Source organism: Equus przewalskii, chromosome 1 (genome assembly GCF_037783145.1).
Source record: "Equus przewalskii isolate Varuska chromosome 1, EquPr2, whole genome shotgun sequence".
NCBI lineage: Eukaryota > Metazoa > Chordata > Mammalia > Perissodactyla > Equidae > Equus > Equus przewalskii.
Window position 1 is genome coordinate 10,641,697 of NC_091831.1, and position 23,092 is coordinate 10,664,788.

The 23,092-nt window shown below is 51.0% G+C and overlaps 1 protein-coding gene across 4 annotated transcripts in view; it reads right to left on the reverse strand.

Annotated features, from left to right (window-relative positions):
* Positions 1-22,758, reverse strand: part of BTBD16 (BTB domain containing 16) — a 45,657-nt gene extending 22,899 nt beyond the window's left edge. Inside the window, exons 1-9 of one of the 4 annotated variants that reach the window (XM_008537159.2) lie at positions 22,508-22,758; positions 21,975-22,040; positions 20,219-20,370; positions 16,195-16,268; positions 14,220-14,363; positions 10,740-10,829; positions 9,471-9,585; positions 2,991-3,060; positions 1,587-1,717 (exon numbers count right to left, since the gene is read on the reverse strand). In XM_008537159.2, coding sequence (XP_008535381.1) covers positions 1,587-1,717; positions 2,991-3,060; positions 9,471-9,585; positions 10,740-10,829; positions 14,220-14,363; positions 16,195-16,268; positions 20,219-20,370; positions 21,975-21,992 — 794 coding nt within the window. In that variant the 5' untranslated portion in view covers positions 21,993-22,040; positions 22,508-22,758. The remainder of the gene's footprint in view (positions 1-1,586; positions 1,718-2,990; positions 3,061-9,470; positions 9,586-10,739; positions 10,830-14,219; positions 14,364-16,194; positions 16,269-20,218; positions 20,371-21,974; positions 22,041-22,507) is intronic. The other 3 variants (XM_008537161.2, XM_070580614.1, XM_070580531.1) reach the window with 3 other exon arrangements.
* Positions 22,759-23,092: the final 334 nt, after the last annotated feature.

Here is a 23,092-nt window from a genome sequence, read left to right on the forward strand (position 1 = left end):
AATATGCAACTATGTACTGAGGGGATTTGGGGAGAAAAAGCAGGAAAGAAAAAAAAGATTCCCAGAGAGACATGACAAGTAAAAGCAATCTGTGATCCTAAACTAGGGAAAAGGATGCTATGAAAGGCAGTGCTGGGTCAGTGATGTTAAGGTTAACATCAACGTCAGATTTCCTGAGGTTGATAGCCGCATTGTGATGATATGTAAACACTGAAGCATTAGGGGTAAGGGAACATGATGTGTGCAACTTGCCCTCAAAGAGTCCAGAACAAAAAAGCGTGTATGTAGATACACATACAGATGCAAATGTCACAGCAAAAGGGGGGAAATTGAATGGGGGGACTCAGGGTACATGGTCTATAGATATTCTTTGTACTATTCTTGTAATTGTTATTTAAGTTTGAAATTATTTTCAAATAAAATATTTTTAAAATACTAATAAAAACAAACAGAAAGTCCTTTTGACTTAGTAATGTCACTTCTAAGAATAAAGGGAAATAGTGGGAAAATGATCTGGATGAAGATAAATGTACATTGAAGGATGTCACCAAGGCGCTATTTATGTTGGTTAAACATTGGAAATAACCTAAAAGCCCACGCATTGGGGGCTGTTTCCTGAATTACTCACAGGATGAGAAGGAGCCATTGGGGCCAGGCAATTCAGGCAGGAGGCACGCAAGAAGCCCTGTGGGCAGCGAGCCGGTCAGTTGGGCCGGAACCTCAGGAAGGCCCTGTAGCTGCTGTGGGGCGTGTGGGACAGAGGAGCCAGATCAGCAGAGCCAAAGGCCCTTTGGCTGCAGATGTGAGTGGAAGGGGGTCAGGAGCAGATGCAAGACCCCGAGTTAGAGGTCCCTGCAGTAGTCCAGATGAGAGACGATGGAAGCTTGGCCTCTGGTTGCTGCTGGTGCAGAAAGGCCCAGAGACACGGATTTGGTCTGGAAGTAGAACTGACCGCACTTGGGGGGCAAGGGTGAGCGGGCATCCAGAGGAATCCCAAGGTGCTAACACGAGCAGCTGGTGGAGGAAGGCTGGGGGTGGGGCTGCAGCATAGGGCGGGCGGGGGCACCAAGAATTGGGTTTTGGCCTTAATTGTCAGAGAAGTCATACACCCTTGGAATGTCTGGGTCCAGAGCTGTTCAGGAGAGTGGGCAGGGCTGGAGGTAGAAATTGATTTAGGGTGAGCGCTTTTATTTTCCTTTTTCTGCTTTTCCTGTTTTCCATTTTCCATAATGAATGTGTATTAACGTTGTCAGGATTTTTTAAATTACTTAGGCAACTAGTTAATTAATTACCAGGTGGGTAATGAGACAGTGGCCACCCAGCAGGTCCCCACCTTGCTGAAGAGTGTGACTGGAGCCCCCTTCCCAACTCCACAGTCTCCCACGCTTTGGCCCCCACACGAGGCCTGGCTGTCCAGGAGGGCAGGAAATTTGGGATCGAGGGGGTGCTGCACACTGGCCCTGTCCAGCAGGGCTGCGGGTGTCCCCGCTGCAGCACTGCCCTCCCTGCACCGCCCCTGCTCCCCCAGGCCCACCCAGGGGCGGCTCCTGGTCCCGCACACAGTATCCCAGGGAACCAGCTCTGACCTGGGGGACTTCAGCACTTTGTGGAGCAGCTCCTGCGGGATCTTCCGGAGGTGGATCTGCGTCCCCACCAGAGGGACCAAGTTCATTTCCAGCCATTTCTCGCAGGCTGTGGTGAGCTGTTCTTCCTTGTACTGAGAAGGCAAGAAAGGCTGAGTGATGAAGGCATTCCTGAACTCTCGGCGCCCTCTCCTGGACCGTGATGATGCTACAAGCATCTTGGGAGCGCGGTGCTGCAGGCGAGCTCAAACCTTCGCCGTAACATACAGAAAATACAGACGTCCTGCAGCAGAGGACATTTCCTGAGGGTTTACTATGCCCAAGGCACAGCACTAGGTTGATTTAAATCAATCCTCACCACAACCCCGTGAGGCTAGTTCACTAGTATCCCTATTTCACTGATGGAGAAACTGAGGCTCCAAGATTCCTGCTCTTGCCGGCGGTCACGCAACAAATCAGTGGCAGAGCCAGGAGCAAACCTAGGTGGTCTGGCCACAGGGCTTGCATGCTGAAACCTCTGGCCTAAAGTCAGTGACAGGTCGCGGAAGGTCCTGTCGGGTGTGCCTCACGTGGAGTTCTGAGGCTAGTAGTGGGCGCGTGTCCTAAAAGTAAGAAGAATGAAAGTCCAGAGAAAATGGAAAAGGTCTCCTGGGGCCAGGGACCTTGACAGGGGCTTACTTAGTATACCTTGTGTGTCCTCAGGTCTTCCCCAGGCCAAAGAGTGGCTGAGAAATGCTGACCGGAATGTAAAGATTTCACGCACCCAGGGACTGTCTAATGACCAATGGAGTGACGGTGAGGACATCAAGTTGTCTTTGACAAAATAGGTACTTAAAATATCGCTAGATGTTATTTTAAGAACACTGTGACACGTTGATTATGCATGAACCAAGCGTTAGGGTCAAATGTGTCTGTTTCAGTGTGAGCGTCCATCCAGGTCAGTGGTGGCCTCACAGGCTGGAATCAGGAGGCCTGGGGTTCAGACCCAGCGCTGCCACTCAGAAGCTGTGTCACCCTGGCCAGGTCTTCCGCCCCCTTCGGTCTCAGCTTTCTCTTCTGAAGATCAGAGAGTTAGATTACCTCATTTATTCCCAACAGTGACTGGGCCCCGGTGGTGTCACTCGACTCCAACAAGAATGTCCTGGAAGGTTGTCTGCTGTTTTGGTGAGAAAGGTTGTTAACCCCCCCCCAGCCCCCACTCCCATTTTTAAGGCTTTTCTACCTTTTTGGCATTAAAATATCCTTTTAAAAATAAGATGATTAAAAAAGTTCAGTTGGCAAAATAAAATATTGGCACTCTGAAGTTGGTGCCTTCGGGTGGCTTTTTTGGATGTGCGTCTGGTGCGTGAGGTCCGAGTCTGGGTACCCCTGAAGGTCCCCCAGGCACCCTGTCCAGGTTGTTCTCACCTTGCAGCCGGCCAGGTAGACGTTCTTGATGGTGCTCGGCGTGAGTCCGCTCATCATCATGGCCACGCACCTGCGGAGAGAGGGCTGCTGACCTGCGGGCCCCCAGGCTGCTCTCAGAAAACGGGGCGGCTCCAGAGGTTTCCATTCAACTCCAGACGGCAGCAGGGGCCCTTCACATGGGAGGGAGGCTTGCCTGAGGGATATGAACACGGGGCAGGAGGACAAGACCAGCAAGGCCTATTGCAAGAGCTCTGGCCTGGGGGAGGCGAGGCCTGAGATCAGACCCTTCAGAAGGCAACCAAGCAGCTGTGACACCAGGGAGCAGCGTTAGCACTCGAGCTGAAGCCCCTAAGGTGTCGTACTGAGGTTTAATTTCAGCCAGGATGGCCATCTCTACCCTGCCAGAGGCATTTTCTCCCTGCACAGACCACCACTGTGCTGCCAGAGGATCCTTTCACTCCGTTCCTCTCTGTGCACAAGTGGATTCAAAGAGCGACTTTCTGATGAAAATCTTGGTCCTTTCTCACGACTAGGCCTCACTTACTCATTAAAGATCTGTTTACTGAGCACATACCATGTGCCAGGCACCTGGTGAGGCCCTTGGGGTGCAAAAAGCAAAGCTGATGGGCCAATGAGACAATACACATTAAGTAAACATTTAGAAGATAACCACATTATTACAATTGTGTTAAGGGTTAAAAAGTTAAAGAACAAGGTGCCAAGGGAATGCAGAAAAAGGGGAACCTAACCTAGTGGGGGAAGGATCGGAAAAGTGACATTTAAAACCTGAAGGAGGAGGGCAAAGAATTGGCCAGGGGGGAGTTGGGAGACCAGCATTCCAAGAGGAGGAAACATCATGTACAAGGGCACTGAGGCAGGAGCAGGTGCTGTACTTTGAAGGAACATCAAGGATAGCACAGCTGCAGTGCAGTGGGGCAGGGGGCAAGACCAAAGAGGAGATAAGCTGGGATGGACAGGTGGGTGGAGGGGTGGATATGCTAGGCGGATGGTGGGGTCGTGGAGTTTCAGTGACTCAAACAAATTCATAGCGGATATTAACCACTCTTCAGCACAATTTTCTTAAGGCTTGTTCACATTACATTGTCAAACAGGGCCCAGAGAATAGCTACTGGGATCTTGTGTAGAAGCACAATCTTGAACTCATTATCACTCAATGGTTATCCTAAGCTCGGCCGAGATACACACTGCTTGTGGACAAAAGCTTAAAGGATACCCAGTAACTCTCGCACATATTCTAAAATGTATTCTTCAATTAAGCCAGATCAGCAGAGAGCTGGGGGGCTCATTACCACCATCAGCTGCATCCCCAAAGAATAGCTTTTACTGAGTTTTATTTTGGTGTGAAGACTTTGCCAATACCAAGAAAGAATAATATAATAAAATTTATCCTTGCATTCACCCTATGGATATTGTTGAGGACATTGATCATTATTTCACTTAGTGTCATCCGATGAAGACACCTAGGGTTTTATTACCAACGGTAGCTTTGCTTCTCCCAAGCCACTTATTTGTTTTTGTCTAACATCACTGATCAAGTTTCCCTTTTCATATTAGCTGCTAGGAAGCTCAGAGCCAAATGTGTGGCCCACCTACAGCAAGAGTGTAGGTTGTTATGCAACTTCAGCCTCTCTGTCCTTGTTTTTCTTTCCTCTTTTTCTTTTTTTTCTAACTATTTTGTGCCCTGTTATTTTATGTATTCTTCTAAGTCACCAAAAGTCCTTACTAGAACAAAGCAAGAAATAATGAATGAATAAATAATCTGGTCATGATCAAGGTACTTTACCCCTATGGATCCTAGGATTTCCCTTCACCACAGTGAGACTGATCACCCCCAGTTGAAGGAATTGTCTGGAGTATTGGAGCAATCTGGGCTGCATAAACACGAGACTCTGCTGTCATCTCTCGGGCACTTTGGCTGGTGAGATTGGAGTCCCTAGTGCTATATCTTCACTGCCTCTCGGAAGACCTGCCTCCACCCCTCCCTCCCACTGCCCCTGCCTAGCTCAGACCCCCCTCACCTCTCCCCTGGGTCTCTGGTACAGCCTCTCTACAGGTCTCCCTGCCTCCACCAGCTTCCGCCTCCCCATGGCGTCCTCACGCTGTGGCCTGAGGGTCCCAGCAGAAAGCACAGAGGGGCTCCTGTCCCCCTCCCCTTCCGAGCTTCAGGCTCTCTCCTCTGCCGACAGAACCAGGTGGAACCTGCCCACGTGGGCTTCAAGGTCTGCATGACCCTAACCTCCCCACTCACCTTTCCCTTCATTGTTCCATGCCCCTCCCCCACTCCAGCCACATGGGGTCTTAGTGGCCGAGCATGTCCCCGTTTCCATGCTCCTCTGCCCGAAGTCCCCTTCTCTCTCACCCTTTGATGGCTGGAATCCTTCTGAGCTCAGCTCAAGTACCACCTCCTCTTGGAAGTCTCCCTGATTGCTTCTCCTCACATGCTCCCCTTCCTTTGATTTCCATGGCTTCCTTCTGCCTGGTATTCTGCCTCTTCCACCACTCCCCCATGAAACTACACACTGCCAGGAAGCAGCCCTCCCAGCCTAAATCCATCCCCTTAGTGCCTGCTGTGTGCTGGCTTCTGTTGCTGGTTCTGGAAATACCTGTCATGAACAAAGCTCCTGTCTTCCTGGAGCTCCTGGTCTCACTGTCAGCCGAGCTCACCAATCAGCAGAGGTGGAAACTGAGGCATGAATGGGGCTGTGCAAGAGGGTCAGGTCCCACCTCTCACCAGGCACAGTGTTCTTAGGTGCTGGCTTCCGTCAGGAGAGATGCACGGGCAGAATTAGCTGAATTTGGAGGTGGGATACAGAAATTCATGCTCCAGGAGGCTGACACCTTCGCCTGTGCTCTCCCGTTCTCACTGTCAGACTCACTGGCCAGGCTGGGCTGGAATGGTCAGGCTTCCCAGACCAGAGGACACAAAGCAAGCCCTGGGACTACCCAGGTCACTTGTCCCTGGGCTCAGGGAGGGTGGGGGTTCCTACTTCTGGAAAGTCTAAAGGCGCAGATGGAATTCAGTCCTGCATGGAGGCAAGGAAATGCCCTTCCAGCCTTGTGAGCCTGGAGGGACCCAAGTGACCCTTAGGGAGATTATGTGTGTGTGTGCATACTCGTGCGTATACGTGCATATGCACGTGACAACCATGATCCCAGCAGTGCCAGTGCAGATATTGATGCGTGAGTCTAATGAACAGCACCCAGTGGAAACTGCATGTACACACTTCATCCCCTAAAGATGAACACCCTCAGGTATGCAGGATTCAGACCTAGGCAGCCACCTGGGTGAAATTTTGCACTGGCTAGGAGCTCGGCCGAGCTGACCTTGGATGCCTCATCCAGCACCTTAATTTATGATGCTATCAGAGTGACCTGGGGCACTTCTGTTCCACTGCGTGCACACACATGCACACACACACACCACATGCTAAAGCTTGTGCTGCCACACCCCTGCCAACTGCACCATCAGCCTCTCAAAGGCAGGCGAGACCCAGCCCAGCTGTGTGCCAGGCCTGCCCAGCTCTGACTGAGAATAGCAGCCCCACCACCATGATCTGTAGAATCTTGGGCACAGCCATCAGCCCAGGCAGGCTGAGATTCACTCATCAGTGGAATGATAAGTTTGGCTCATTATCTCCAAAGCCCTTCCTGCTCTGGCTCTCAAAGGAAGGCATGGGAGGAGGAAAGAAATGAAGAACCTGTGATTCTTGGCTCAGCCACAAGTAAGCCAGACTGGGCTTCGGAGAGTAAGATGGGGCTTTGAATCTGGGCCCGAGGTCGGGCAGCCGAGGCTCCAAGACAGACATAAGGTGGCTGGAGGCCCTGCTCCAAGAGGAAAGCTGGCCTTCCAGCCTTTGGGTCAGAGATGTCTTCCTGGACAGCACCAGGACATAGCTGCTCAGAAACGCCTGCGTAAGGAAGCTGTGATTTAGTAGTTATTTATGTCACAAGGCTTTGCCGAGCTGAAGATGGGTGACACAGACAATGAAAGGGGCGTGGGGAATCTCAGGAAAACCCAGCCTTTTCCTCCATCACCTGCGAGGTCAAGGCCAGATTCCTTAGTCAGTCCACGACCCTACACAACCTAACCCTGCCTACGACTGCTGGCCTCCCATCTCCCACAGCGGCTCTCCCCACCCGTCTGGCCAGGCCGACATGCCAGAGTGCCTTTTCAAGACTCTGGTCCCCCTCAGCGTGTCCTCTGCTGTCACATCCAGGCCTTGGAGAGCCTGCATCCCTCGTGCACGAGGCCTCTGCATCCCTGACGAGGCTTCAAGATGCTCCAGATGGAGGCTCTGCCCCAGGAATGAGGCACTAGCTCACAAACGCTTGTGGGATTGAACCTGGCTGTGTGGACTCTACAAAAAGTGAGTTGAGACCTGTAAGGTCCCTGGGAGAGATCCTGCCCCTGCCCTCCACAGAGCCAGCTAATGTCCTCTCTTGGCTTGGATGGGAAGTCCATTCACTCATTCATTCATTCATTCCCTCAGATAAAGAAACTGAGGCTTAGGGCGGTGACACAAGCCAGGCAGACCATCCCTGCCCTCAATCTCCTCTCTCTACTGAAGTGCATCAGAAACCAGGAAATCAAAGAGCTAGAAGATGCCACCTCTGTGTTTAGGACGTGAGTGCAGTAGCCACACATCCCTGAAAAAGCCTGAGGGAAGGGACAGAACATTCTAGAAAAATTAATCCCATCAGTGATTTTCCATTTGGTTCCCTTACCCTTTAATAAGCATTAATGGAATGGAGGAATATTACAGGATACAAAAAGAGGGGGCAGTTCTAAGAAATGTTCTTTCTAATCACAGGTACCAGTTTTACTTGAAATTAACCACACATACACAAAATTTTCCATTTGGGAATCCTCACCCTTCACTCCTCCCTCACTTTACTCATTTCCTGTGTCTTGGAGACTGTTGGGCAGGAAGCTTCAGAGGTCAGGGAGCCTGCCCACCTGGTCCTCACTGTTCCCCGGTGTACTGGAGAAGGCCAAGGAATCATTCACAAAGGAACAGATGAATGAATGAAGGTGTGACTGAATAAACTCATGAATGGCTGGCCCTAGGAAACCCCGTCTGACCAAACGCCATTGGAGAGAAGGGGAGCAGGGACGTCAGGACTATGAATGAGCAAAGGACGTTACCACATCACTTGAGCAAAGCAGAATGGGACAGACTTAGGGGTGCAGGTTCTGGGGCCCCTCTACCTCCTTCAAGTCCTGGCTGCTCTATGTGGAACCTGGGTGGCCTTGGGCAAGTTACTCACCTCTGGAGGCCTCGGTTCCCTCATCTGTAAAGTGAGCATAGTAACATACCTCCTCCTAGGGCTGCAGGGATGAAATGAGGTAATCCCTGCAAGGAGCTGGGAACCACATCTGACCACAGCAAACGCTCCGTCTCAAAGCCCTTTGTGCCAACATCCCCACCCCCGACCAAGTCCTGTGAAGCAGGCAGGACAGGTGTAATGAGCCCCATTTCACAGCTGAGACCACTGAGGCACGTGGTGACTAAGGAGCCGCTTCCAGGTGGCTGAGCACAGACCCTGAGGCTCACATCCTGGGTTGCTTTCAGTGCTGCAGAAAAAGTCTAACGAAAACTGGGAGCCCAGGAGTTTCAACCTTCCAGGCTGCATTTCACTGGCTGCTTAGGTGCAGCAGAAACACTGAGCTGTCTCCATCGCTCCCCCACATTTCCAGCATCCACAAGTTCTCCATGAACGCAGGTAACCCTGGTCGGGGTGAGGCCACTCTCACATTCGATGCCAATGCACTGTCAATGCCTCCTAGTCCTCACACCCAGACTCCGCTGATGGGCAGCCCAGGGAGGCCGCGGGGTCTGAGTACCCAGGAGAAAGGCTGTGCCCAAAATGGGCAGTTGGATTGATGGGCAATTTTGACTCCAATCTTTGCATGTTTCTCTCTTCTGAAAGATATACAATGACTGTGTGTAACGTTTGTAAAGATGAAAATGCTATTTACAAGGAAAAACAAGGTAGAAAATGAGTAGGAAACATGAGCCCTGAGATTGATGGGAAGTCAGCTTACCCTCAAAGGGCCAGTTTATGGGTGTGGGCACCAAATGGAGAGAGATTTTTTGAGCCCAAAATGAACACAGGTGAAATTGATAAGCACGAGCGGTTTGAGTGCTATTGGGAAGTCACTTTGTGCAGAGGCAAATAGCTCCCACGCATGGAAATTCCCCTATTTGCATTTCATTCCTGTGAGTCCAGAATCACTAGTTAAAATGAGCATGTTGCTGAAGAGGTAGCTCGGTTGTGAGCTCATAATGCCTTAGTGTGAATTAGTGTCTTGGTTCCTTTGCAGACTCAAAGCTGTGTGCAAAGAAATCCTGGATGTTCTAACCTACGGAAAAGGAATGTTCTAAGCAATGGGCCAGGAGGCCCCTTCCTATCCCGCCCAGGGCTGGCCCTGGCCCATGCCTCGCCACCATTCCTTACCTTTGAAACAGGGTGCTGAACTGGAGAATGTGAGCAGAAGCCAGCACACCCAGTATGTCGTCCATGTTTATCTCCGCCTCGCTCATGTAGAGGTTCTTCAGGGCTGTGGCAAAGGCTGTGGGGAGGCAGCATCCGAGGGAGAGAGCTGTCAGCAGGCCGCTCTGCACCCCTGAGTCCCTCACGCGCAGGCAGTGCCCTCCCTGCTGGATGCTCCAGTGTCCACTAGCTTGGTGGCCAGAGACACCATTAGAGAAAATGCACCTGCTCTGACCTGGACGCAGACACCACCCGGGCTCCCAGCTTCCCAAAAGGAGGTGAGGATGAAACTAAAGAAAACTGAGCTCCTGCTGAAAGGATGGTCCTGTAAGCTCGTCCTCCAAGTCTGTGCCTCAGGGGTTCTTTCCTCACCACAGGCCCACAGCCTGTGCAGGGAGGTGCCCACCCAAATATGCACAGAAGGTGGAGTGCATATTGGAGCATTTTTTTCTCTGGAGATGACATATAACCTACAGCAGATTTTCCTTGGAGTCTGGGGGTCTTCAGAGAGGTTAAGGACCCCTGGGAAGAGCCAAGATAATTTGATAGTGTGGGAACTGAGCTCCTGTGGCGAGGGAGCAGATGACCTGGTTCATTCTAAATTCTACCTGGTCCCAAATAGCACTGTGGGGCCATCCCGAGCGCTCTGAGGACAAACAGCCCAACCAGCGCTCAAGCAGATGATTTCTTGACATGTCGTATTAATACAGAAGTCTGTTTCTAGGTGGCGAGATGGGGTGGGGAGAGGGTGATGAGCCCAAGGGAGTCCCCTTGGGGAGGCCTCTGCTGCTGGAAGCCCACCAGCGAGGGGCTTTGGCGGGAAGGGGAGAGTTTAGCACTGGCTGGGGACAAAGGTGGGCCTGAGAGCTTCCCTGGGCAGTGGTGCCCTGGGAGGGCAGTGTGCGCCTGGAGGGCCATGTGCACCCAGAGCGGCAGGGACTTGTCCCTGGGTCTGTCTGAGAAGCCTGCTGCTTCCTTCCACCCCTGCATCCTTCACGCCTCCTTCCCAAGGAGGAGCACCTCTCTTTAGCAGCATTATGCCTTCTTGCCTCCCAACTTGTCCCAGCCTCTCTCCCCTCCTCTCTTTGCATCATTCAGGCATTTCTAACAAGGAAGCGCTGAACGTTGTGTGACACTTGTTTGCTGTGTTTTGTTGTTGTTGTTTGTTTTTTAAAATCTGGGAGGACCATCGGTTCAATGGCATCTCGGAATATGAAGACAGGTGTACATTACCAACTTTAGTCACCAAGGGGTCATTGATCTTCAAGGAAATGATCATCTTCTTTACGGGGGGTCTTTCTTTGATCTTCCCAGTCAAGTGAGCTGGTAAAGGAAATGTGATAAGGACGTATGGATGTGACAGCCACAGTGACTTGTGCAAGATACAGTGTCAGGCTTCCCACCCTTTGCACAACCTTGACCTTGGCATGTACCACACTGTAATTTGTTTGTTTTTTTGTTAAGTGGATGCATTTTTGAAATGATTATTTATTTTGAAATAACTGAAGACTCACAGGAAGTTATAAAAATAGTATAGAGAATTGCAGTGTGCCCCTCAGCCAGGCTCCCCCAAAGATATAACACAGCCACCGTGACAGTCAAAACTGGGAAACTGATGCTCACACTGCACTTTAAATATTTATGACTAGGCCCCTCCTTGCTCTCTCTTTCCCTCCTCACCCACCCCCGCCCTGTTAGGCTGTGAGCAGTTGGAGGGCAGGGGGTGGGCCTGGGTCATCTCTGCACCCTGACCCTGAGCACCCAGCTCAGACATGGCAGGAGGGAAGAGCACAGGGACCGCCTGCTGAAGGATGAATGTGGGACTGAGGCGTCCACCCAGTGGCTCTTGAAACTTTGTCCCACAGATCTCCAACCAGGGGACCCCCACCACTGAAGGCGTCCAGGAGGAAGGGAAAGGGCAGCCTGATTCACTGCCAGCCTCCCCCATCCACTCGGAGTTATTCTAAAATGTTAATCACAACACACACTGCTCTCAGGTCTCCAGTGGCGTCCTACACCCTTGGCACAAAGCCAAAGCCCCTCCAGTGGCCCCAGGATGCTCCCACCAGTCTCTGGTTCACTGTGCCCCAAACCTGCCTCCTTGAGGCTTGTTTCCCAAGTGAGTCTCGGGGCTCCCTCCCTCCCCCATCAGGGGCCTGCCTGACCCCATATATAAGGCAGCACCACCTCCCCCTCTCCCCCACCAACTGGCTTTATTTTTCCTCCTGGACTAACCACCTGCTGTTACTACCATCTGCTACTACACCATGGATCTGTGGGTCTACTATCTGTCGGGCACGCACATGGGATGGTTTACTTGCCACTCCATCCCCAGCACCCCGCACAGTCTTGCACACACTGGTGCTCAGTAAATATCAGCTGAATTGACAGAATGAATGGAGTCCATTGCCAGAATCCCAAGCCTAGTGAGCTCAAGGTTCCACATAATGAAAAACGACATGAGTCAGGAGCCAAAAACTATGTCACAGTTTGCAACTACAAAGACTGCAGGAAAAAGAACAAAGATGCGTTTTCCTCAGGCAAGCGAGGCGGCCTCCCCTCCCCTCACCAGGCTCACGGCACCGGCTCTGTTCAGGCTCTATTCTGCAAATATTTATTGAGCACCTACTGAGTGCCAGGCCTTGCTCCAGGCTCTGGATCATTTTCCTCTCCTGGATTTCTGCACAGCCTCCCATTGGCATGCTCCATTCTATCATTCACTCCCATTGGGAGGAGTAAATAAGATGATGCTGGTGGGTGCCTGACACATGGTAGACACCTAGGAGGTGGTCGTCAGTATCAGTGTGTATCATGCTATTTATCACGCTTTATCATCATTTGGGGTTTGCTTCTCTGTCCCCTACCCCGACAGTAAGTTCCCAGCACAGTGCCTGGCGTAGGCTAAGCACTCAACATTTGTTGAAGAAAGGAAGGAATCTTAGCTAGGGCAGGTAAGCGGAAGACAGAAGTTCAACCTTCCCTCCTTTTTAAGGAAAACCTCAAAATCCTATAGGAAAGTAAGAATTTGATCACATGCCTCTGAGATGCTCTTAAACCAAGGTGGTTCATTTTTAGTAACAGTGCCGTTTCCTTCTTGGATTTCATCCCAGAGAATAAAGATGCCCGGCTAAAGTACAGCTGACCCTCCACTCTTGGTGGAAAGATAATGAGCAGCTGGGACAGCCTTGTGTGGCCAACGAGGGGCTGCGTCTCCACACAGCCCGCCACGTCAGGGCTTGGTCAGAAACGTTCTCTGCTGCCAACTCCAGGACAGCAAGGCAGATGTTCTCAAGAACACAAGAGCGGTAACTGTGAGATGCACATACGATCCATCATGGTGGGATGCATTCTGCTTTCACGGGCATAGGAAGGGCTGGACCCACTGAAAATCGTGGAGACACAAGTCCCAGAGCCTGATGCAGTTGGTGGCACTTGTGGGAAGACCCTGGAAAGTGAGGCAGTCAGGGCGCTGGGGTTTCAGCTCTACACCTACCCCAATGTTCCCTAGTCAGGCCCAGCCTCTAGCGGGGGCTTGGGTCAGAGCGGCTGTGTTAGCAGGGCCAGATCTTCTCGACGAGACCATTCTAGACATGTTAAAGACCATAATGTTAACAATAACTTCATTTTCCCGTTCCAGATTCTCTTGCTTTTCAGCGTGCTCACTGTCTGGGCCTCCATGGCCTTTCATTGGCGGCCAAGTGAGAGCTCTGCCCTGGGCACAGGTGACATGGAAGGAAGAGCTCAGTGCCACTCTCGATGACCCTGGACAAGCGCTTAGGAAGAGCGAGGATCGTGAGCAAGTACGAAGGGTGTTTTGCGGCTGTGGGAATGCCGCAGCCGCGCTCGGCTCCCAGCTCAGCCGGGAACGGCTGAGTCAGACGCTTTGTGGCCAGGAAGAGTCCGGCTGGCAGCCGGGGCCTCTCTCCAGGCTCAGGGTGGGGCAGCGATTGGGGGCCCTGGCAGCCTGTCTGGTTCTGGAATAACAAGGCTTTGCTGCCACATCCTGGAAATGTAATCCCATCCTGACTGGCATGCTGGCTGGCTTGGGAAACCTTAAATTTTCCATGACACCTGCTTATGAGTTGTTGTTCTGAGGCGATGCCAACCTGTTACCCAAAGAAGAAGTTGGCAAGGCTGCCGGAGAAGAGCTTATGGGACAGATAAGATGGGGATTATTAGGATTAAAAAAGGAGAAAAAGAAGAAAGGAGTCACTTAAATACTTTTTGGAATGAGGTGGAATTAAGGAAAGGAAAGGAAAAATAAAATCGATGTACACGTGTAAACCTCTACCCAGCACACTTAGGGTAAACAAGCCACACACGTCAGAACTATGCCTCCTGCCAGAGAGCCCCTCAGAAGACTCAACACAACCCACTCCCTCTTCTCAAGAAGTAGGGAGAGTCTCTGTCTCAGCCGGCTGGACAAGATTGGGTTGTTAAGAGAAAAATGGCTGACACTTCCTGCGTGCTCACACACGCCAGGCATTGTTCTAGAACTTCACGCCTACACCTCTAGTCTTCAACGCAACACAGTAAGAATTGTTGTCCCCATTTTATACCGGAGGAGACTGAGATGAGATCCCGTGATGAGGTCATACCACGAGCCTCGCCCTTAACTGCCAAAGCGCCTAAAACAGATAACCAAATGCCCAGCCGGGGTCTCTCAAAAAAGGGGGTGTTTGGGCCTCCGCGCTGGTGCCGGTGAGAAAGTACCTTGCAGAAGCTTCTCCAGTTCCTTTACGGGGCTGGTGGTGGCCCGGGCCAGGGCCCCCAGGTAAAGCTTGGTCAGGGTCTTGGACTGAAAAAGCTGGGGCTGATGGAGTTCCCATTTAAAGCCCAGGCATTCGAGAATCACGTCTGAGGAGAGAAAGGGATGCTGAGCAAACGACTCAACAACGGCCTTTCCCGGAGACCCCGCAACTGCTTCTCCCATGTTCTCCATCGAGGATGACAGTGGGGACCTTTGGGGCTTACTGGCTCCCAGGGGATGTCACAGGCAGACTCACAAGGTAACACAGAAGGCAACGAACATCCAAGGGAGCTGTTGACCAACAGCTGCAGGACTTCAGAGGCACACGGCTGCCTTCCAGTTTGGGGAATCGGAAAAGCCTTCATGGGGCTGGGACGCTGGCTGGGACACTCCTGGGGGCCTCCTCTTGCCTTCCCCATTATGGGTTTTCTCTGCCTTTGCACTGCTGATATTTTGGGCCAGATAATTCTCTGCTGTGGGGCCATCCTGAGCATTGTAGGATGTTAGCAGCATTCCAGTATCACCCGTCCCCATAAGTTGTGACAACCAAAAATGTCTCCAGACATTGCCAACTGTCCCCGGGGGAGCAAAATCACTATCCACTTCCCTGTTGAAAACTCCTGGGCGATGAGTGCCTAATTATTAGCCACTTGAAAGGCAACAGCAAAGTGCAGTACAGTAAAAGGGCTGTCACCAGGGAGCAGAGTCCTCGTGAGCATCTTTGCTCGAGGGAATGGGGATCATCAGAAAGCCCAGCTGGGAGGTGGGAATTGAGATACAGTGTAAAGACTGTGAAGGGCTGTATGCGGGGAGTCTCACCGTGGACAGCACAGGTGACGACAAATAGAGAGGAGAGACTTTGATACAAGGCCAGATGGAGGATCCGAGGATGCCAGGCCAGGTGAGGCATGAGGGGCTGTGGGTAGGAGGGCTCTGCAGGCTGGACCCTGTGTTAGCACAGAGCTGGGGGAATGGGGTGGTGCATGGGTGATCCCCCAAACCCTAAATCTCAGTATCAGACAGGACCTCGAGGGCCACTAGCCCTTCGACTTATTTCTTGACCTTGCTGTTACTTTAACCACGTGACCTTGGGTACCTGCGTCTTCTCCTGTTATTCTTATTGTTATTCACTAACTCCATGATACTGTTTGGTGCTGGGGTTTAGAACCTGGGCTCTCATCTCAAATCTTGGATCGCCTCAGGTGATGGTCTGGTTGTGCCAGGTTAGAAAGAATCTCACCAGATTAGGGTGACTATAGGCAGAGGAATGTGGATAAAGCGTGTCCCCTCACTGCACATCCACTTCCTCTTCCAGGATGGCGAATGCATGGCAGACATCCCAACCAATCCCGGAACTCTTTCTCCTGGGCCAGGAGACGGCCTCAGATTCCTTCTCAGGGCCCCCAGTCAACCAGAGTTGACAGCGAGAAGAAATCAATTAGGGAGGAGGCTGGCTCTGACCTCAGGTAGCCACACCGTGGGGTGGGGTTTATCCAGAAAAAGCCCCATTAAGGAGCTGGCCTGTCCAGCCTCCTCGAGGGGTTCCATGAGCCTTTTCCCAGCTGAACAGACCTAGTCTGGTTTTTGATCCTTCCTCAGAAAAGTCCTCTTGGACAAGTGTCAATGTGACATCCAACTCATGACTGTTTAGAGCCCAAAGGGTTGGAGAACAGCTGCCCCGTGCTCGAAGGGGCTTCTGCTTAGCGTTCCAACCCAAAGCCTATTTATTTGCATCAGCACATCTGTCTTCATCATGGCCATTAGCATATGAAAATGTGATTGTCCAGCTTGGTTTCATTCATCGTGCATTTGACAAATATTTACGGGCACCTAACGTACGTTAGACCTGACCTTTGGTCTGGCTTCCTTCCATAGAGACCCCAAGACACCCCTGAGGTCAGAAACATTCTGCCTGAATCCACTGGTGACATAACTCACCTGCCTCTCCATTTTGGACGGCCTTGTTCTTCAAGTTCTCAGAGAAAATTTTCTGAATTTGTGAAACGTATAACCTCAAGGAAAAATACAAACAAAAAATCCAGGCGTTAATAGGACCTTTTTTCCAACTGCAACCTGTGTCCTTCCAGGACAGCCTCCCTGAAGCATCCACTAATCAACCTTAGCGTATTTCGCCCCATGAGAGTTTCCACAGGTCACCTTTGTCTGCCAATTTGATAAACCATAAGCTCGGATGGGGGGCTTGAAGCGTGAATTCCTGTTCTCGGTTTGTGGGCAGGCCTCACCGAGGAGGGAGTTGAGGCTACCCCTGGCTGCCTGAACCACACCTCTTTTGACGAATGTCTAAATGTCTAGCAGACAGCAGGTGCTCAATAAATATCTGCCAGAGAAAGGAAGAGAGGGTTCTAGGCGTTCCTGGGAAGTGAACTCATCAATACCTCTGTCTAGGGGTCATGCATGCCCCGGTCTTATTGTGTCTGAAAGCTAAACTCAGAATCTACCCTGAACCCAACCCTGCCACTCCACCGGGAAATGGCACCGGCGGCGTCCAGTAGCCCAGGCCAGCACACTGAGTGTTGTCACATCTTATCACTTGCCCAGATCTGACAGAATATCTTTTGAATTCATCCATCTCTCCTTGCCCTCATTGCTATGACCTCCATACAAGTTACGATCATCCCCCCCCAGTCACTGCCAGTCTCCAGACTCCAGTGTGCTCCTCTCTGATGCACACCCCGCACTGCAGCCTGAGGGACCATCTGAAATGCAAATCTGGTCTTGCCTCTCTCCTGCTGAGAATCCTTCAGTGTCTCCCCAGTTCTCCAAGGGAAAAGCCCAAACTCCTTAGCATGGCTAGCCAGCTCCTGCTTCTCATCCTTCTTCACTCTCCACTCCAGCCCTTCTCTACAGCCTGAACTCGCCATCTCTCGCTTCCATTCTCTTGGACCCATGGCTCTCTCTGCCAAGTAGTGCTCTCCTCGCCTTTCCACTTGACGAGCTCCTGCTTATCCTTCCAGATAATCTTAGCTATTGCTCTCTGGGCAGGCTGGACCAGCAGCCCTCCCCACTGCTGCCCTGGGATTACCCCCATGAAAACTCCTTCCACAGTGTCTTGTGGTTGCCTTTTACCCACGCATCCTCTGCACTAGGCTCTGCGTTCCACAAAGACAGATTCAGTGTGTATTTACTGCTGTAACCCCAGCATCGCCATCATGCAAGTGCTTGATAAATATCCGTTCAATGATTGAATGATGACAAAGGTAAGATGCTTTCCCATAAACACTATTTTCATCCTGCTGAGCAAGGAAATGAAACAAAGTTTGAGTCACATGTCCACAGCTTGAAGACAGTCATCCCAAGAAAGCCAACCAGCCAAGGGAGACTTGATGACCACATCTAGTCACTGTCACCTTTGCCATTCTGTTTTCCAATGATCCCAGGAGTCCTCATGGGCCAGGGTGCACGGAGGAGGGCTTGGGTGGGGGTACCTGTGTCCAGAATAAAATCGACCACATGCCGCCCTTTCCAGGTGGACAGGGTGGCTACAAGTGACTCAGCCTCAGGAAGGCAGTGAGAGTTTGAGTTGTTTATCCAACAGGAGCAGTGGACCTGACCCAAGCCAGCCTCAATTCCCCTGGTGGTTTGGGTCATACATCTGGGAATTGCTAGCCCAGGTCAAGAGTTCAGACCACGGTCTCAAAATGGAGCAATGGGCTTTGGAAACCATGGCGCTATGCCCATGAGCTCAACTACCCTCACAAACATCCCTGCCATTGACTGAGCCAGGAGAAGCCAGACGAGAGAAGTAACCACACTGCTCTCTCCTGGTGTCACGGCTGCTTGCCAAGATATACCATTCATCATGCAGGCTCTGCAGATTCCAAGGCCAGGTTCATTTTAGGACCATTGGAAAAGTTAATGGAATAAATGACATCTGTGAGTTGTCCTCTTTACTGTTTGGGACTAAATGGCCTGTGATGAAGTGGCACGTGGGGACGTTGGGAATGTGCTGTTAGGCTGGGGCTCACTCTCCCCGGTCATGACCTATGATGGAGAAACAAGAGGGGAAAGGGGGAAATTCCATACATTTCTTACGGACATATAGACTTCCTACAGCAAGCCATCCAAAGGGCTTTTGGCTTCATATTTGCAAAACTCTAATTTGATTTTCTGCCCTTGACTTTGAGTTTGGCTAATGGGATGTTAGAGGATGTGATGTAGCTGAAGTTTTGAAAAGCTGTTGTGCAACTTGGCTTGCCCTCTTGCCTTCTGCCATCACCATGACAAGAACATGTCCAGGTTAGCCCACTGTCTCAGGAGGAGGGTGAGAGGCTCATGGAGCAGAGCCGAACTGCCCAGGCAAGCTGAGCGTAGATTGGCTGACCACCAGATACACAAGTGGTCAGCCTGCCAGAGTGCCTACTTGCCCCACCCTGCCTCTGGACCACAGCTTCCCGCATCACCAGGGAGAGATCTGTTGTGTTGGAGGCAAGGCGCTTTGATTTGCAGAAGGTGCTAAGAGGCAGAGTGACATAGGGGGTTGGCGGCTGGCAGAGCACAGGGCTGACACCACCCAAAATGAGATCACCAGGATCGATAACTAAAAGTGCTGCCCAGGCTGCAAAGATAATTGCTCCGTGTATTGAGCATCTACTATTTGCTAGAAATAACGCCAAGCATTTTCAACGTACTGTCTGACTTAACCCTCAAGATAACTCTTCAAGGGAGGCACTATTATTGCCATTTCACAGATGAGGAAACAGAGACTCAGAGAAGTTAAGTTACTGGTTAGAGGTCACAGAGCTAGTAGATGGAGAAGGAATTCCAAGGCTGTCTGATAGACTCCTTTTAATAGTCCTAAAGCTTAGCACCAACTGCCATTGTCCTTTGGCTTCTGTGCCCCACCCTCAGGCTACCAACCCCAGCTGAGCTCAGAGATTCCACAAACCAACTCCTGGAGACCCCCACTTCCGCTGCCCAGCCACCCTCAGCAGTTTTCAGCATCAGTTTCCCTACATTCCCAGGCCCCGCTCCAGCACCTCCTTCCCAGCCTGGCCCTGGTGCTAAGGAACACAACGAGCTTTGGCAACAACTCTAAGGCTTCCCCAGGGCTCTAACCAAACAAAATATAAATTCAAGATCGTTCAAGGCTATGAATAGCCAATGCCAAAAGTAGCGACTCACAGCACTCAATTTTTCTAAGCTGTGGTCATCAGAGAATTTAGACACCAAATCCAGATGAGTTTTGATTTATTCAAATGTGCACCTGTGGGGTGGGGGGCGCAATGGAGCAGGGCTGGCCAGGGGGGTCTAGAAAGCAAAGATCAGGGTACTCGCTCAGCAAACATGGAGCGAGGAGCTCTTGTGTGCCCAGGGGTCCAGCCCGTGCTCAGGAAGATTCGACTGTGTGCTCACAAGGCAGATGCTATCAGCCCAGGGAAGGCAGTGCATCTGCTGAGACCAAGGCACCAGGGCAGTGAAGTGTCCCTTCTGCAACAGGGTCCAGCTCTGTGTCCCCAGGAGAGGCAAGAAAGGACTCACAATAAGAAGAAATGATGCTCTGAGCCAGCTGCCTAGAATACTTTGGGAGTGAGGGGGAAGCCAGCTTCCAGTGAATAGGAAGCCAATCAACCGGGTGGAAACGGGCATTCATAAGAGGGGTTCAGACTCTGAGCCAGGACTAGCTAAGTTTTGTTCGTCAACAAATCAGTTGATAAACTTATAAGAGAATCCTGTTAGCATCCAACGTTCCCAATGCAAAGGGGAATCTACAAAAAACATGGTCAGTCTCTCTCTGCACGTTTATCACTGCCCACATTCTTAGAGGAAGTAGACACACTGACCCTGTGCATCCCTAAGGGATGGTCCCAAAGGCAACCTTCCACACAAACGCGCCTCGTGACAGCCCATCTGCCCAACCACAGTGGCCCAGCCACGGGGCACTTCCCAGAAATGCGGTTCACCCTGAGGGGCCCTTCTGGCCATGGGCCTGTGCTCTCCCTACCTGTGTGGGTTCTTCAGCGCCTCATCAAAGTCTATGCTCAAAGCCTTGCACAACTGGGAGAGTGCCAGCAGGTCCCCGGAGACAGGCTGTCTGGGGAGACGCCACCGGTTGGTTGCACCAGCGATCCTGCGCTCCAGCCGAGGTTTGTGCTGCTGGGGAAATAAAGAAAGAGAGGAAGTAGTGGTTTTTTTTTTAACCTCACATAAATGCCAGGTTTCCCAAATTGTACAGCAGAAAGAAAATCAAGGCATATTTTAAAATGGTGGTTAATTTTCAAACATGGCCAGTATTCTCATGAGCCATCTTCCTGGGGCTTCCCAATATATTGTACTCAGTAGACTGAGGATTTCAAGCTACACAGTAATTTGGAATTTCGGATCTAGGACAGCAGGTGCCAGAGGCAAAAGGCCAGGGAGAAGGATGGTTTCTTTGCAGGTGGCTCTGAAGAACCCACGGCAGGGATAGGATTATGCTTCAAGAAACGGTTCTTTCAGAGCTTATCCTAACAGGTGATTCAGAGAGATACCAAACTGAGGAGACCTCAGCCAGGGACTGTTTTTTTTGTTTTTTGGTGTTTTTCTGTGGTGAAATACAAAAGACATAAAATTGGCCATTTCATAGTGTGCAATTTAGTACATTTACAATGTTGTACAACCAGCATCACTTTCGAGTCCAAAACATTTTCATTATCCCAAAAGCAAACCTTGCCCCCATGAAGCCATCACTCCCAATTTCCTCCTCCCCCAGCTCCTGGCAACCGTTAATTTGCTTTCTGCCTCTACAGATTTGCCTATTCTGGATATTTTGTATAAATGGAACCATACAATATGTAGGCTTTTATGCCTGGGGTCTTTCACTCAGCATGATGTTTTATGAGGCATGTATCAGAATTTCATTCCTTTTCATGGCTGAATAATAGCCCATCGTATGGAGACCCTACATTTTGTTTATCTGTTCATCAGCTGAGGGACACTTGGGTTGTTTCCACCTTTTGGCTATTGTGGATAAAGCTGCTACAATCATTCACGCATGAGTGTCTGTTTGAACACCTGTTTTCAATTCTTTGAGGAGAGGCCCAGCTGGGTCATTGGGCAGGAACTTTAGACTTTTTCTTGAGGCCCCAGGGCATCAGCAATTTCCTTAAGGAAGCAGGAGAATACCCAGCACGGATATAAACCTGAAATGCGACGGTTCAAGGAAATCTGGCCAGGAAAAGTGCGTGATGAGGGACCCATAGGAATGGGTGCCATTGAGCCTAAGCCACGCCAAGCACCAGCGGGGTGGTGGGGAAACTGGGGCCACGGAATGAAGGATCTGAGTTCAAATCCTGTTATTGCCACAAACTAGTTGTGCGACCTTGGGCCAGTCATTTAACCTGTTGGGCTTCTTGGTTCTCATATGTAAAATGGGAATGATGACAATGAGGATGAGGATGATGATGGTGATGGTAGTGATGTTAAAATGATAAAATAAAATAAAGTTTGGGAACTATGTTTTAGTATAGTGCCTGGAATATGGTGGGTGATTGAAAACTGTGGAATCTGACTCTAGAAGCTGGCCTGCTGCAGTGTGAGACCTGAGCGATGGTGAGCTCCGTCGGCAGGACCCCGAACATTGCTCTTCCCAGCAGAGTCAGTAATAAAGCTGGAGTCCTGGGTGGTGCAAGACCCACCGCCTGTGGAAACCTGGTGATACCACCATAACCAGGAGCTCTGCTCCACCACCGCCTGCCCTCTCGTAAAGCCGACCTACTCACCGGGTTCAACATTTTCATGAATGACAGTGGCGATTACACGGGAGGGGGCGGTGGGGGGAGAAGCACCTGGAAGACAAAAGAGGTAAAGATTAAATTTTCAACACATTTCCAAAAGGTCTCTTCAAAATATTTTGGAGGAGATTGACCTAAAGAATCTATATTTTGGATAAAAGTAAGAATGAGTAAGCCTCGAGTGGGGGATATTTACCAAATCAAGAGAATATCTCATTTTTTTTTAAAGCACGTTAGTGGACAGAAAATTCTCTGCTTTGTGCTTGAAAAGTGGCTCAGATGAGACAAAATAGGCGGTAACCCACGATTCTTCACCCTTTACCAAAGGATGGGAACGGGGGCAGGGCTTGAAGTAGGCTGACCATATGATGTGCTACTTACGATGGCCCCTCAGCTCCAGACCCCTCCCACCTCCCAGCCTGGAACCCCCAAAGCCCCTCTCTACCCAGTCCAAGCAGGGCCGGCCACCAGGGATGCCCTCCTTGACTCTCAACCGCATGAAAAGGACTGGCCGCACTTACTGCTCTGAAGCCCCCTCCTCAGCACAGGTGCATTTACAGGGGAAGCTTCCTGAATGGAGGTACTCGCATCACTTCAGTCTCTGAATTACAGGATCCCTGGGGCTGTTCGTCTTCTGAGGCTGAATCCTGAAAGAGCTCGGGACATTTAGGGCTCACCCTTTTCTTCTTACGGGCCAAGGTGCCTTGGCAGGGGAGCTCACCTTTGGTGTCCTGGGTCGTCGTGGGCACCATGGCAACATCAGGGAGGTTCCGAGCACTTCCTGTCCCAGGCCCAGTTGCAGCGCAGCTGGGGGCCTGGGGGCCGTGTGGGAGGCTGTCGCTGAGGGGCTGCGGGAGCAATGCTCAGCCCGGGTGCACTTCCTCCTCTGCTCCCTCCTGAGCGGAATGGTGTCATGCCTGTTTCCACTTAGTGCCATGTGTCCTTAGAGCATCTGGGGAAACCCGGAAGATTCTCTAAAAGGGCCTCAGGGAGAACCAACCCCCCTAGTCCTCAGGCCTCATCTGTAAATCAGATCCGACCAGAAGGCCCTCAGATCCCTCCCAGCTTTGGCATTCTGGGGTCCTCTAATTTCTAGCTTTAGTGTC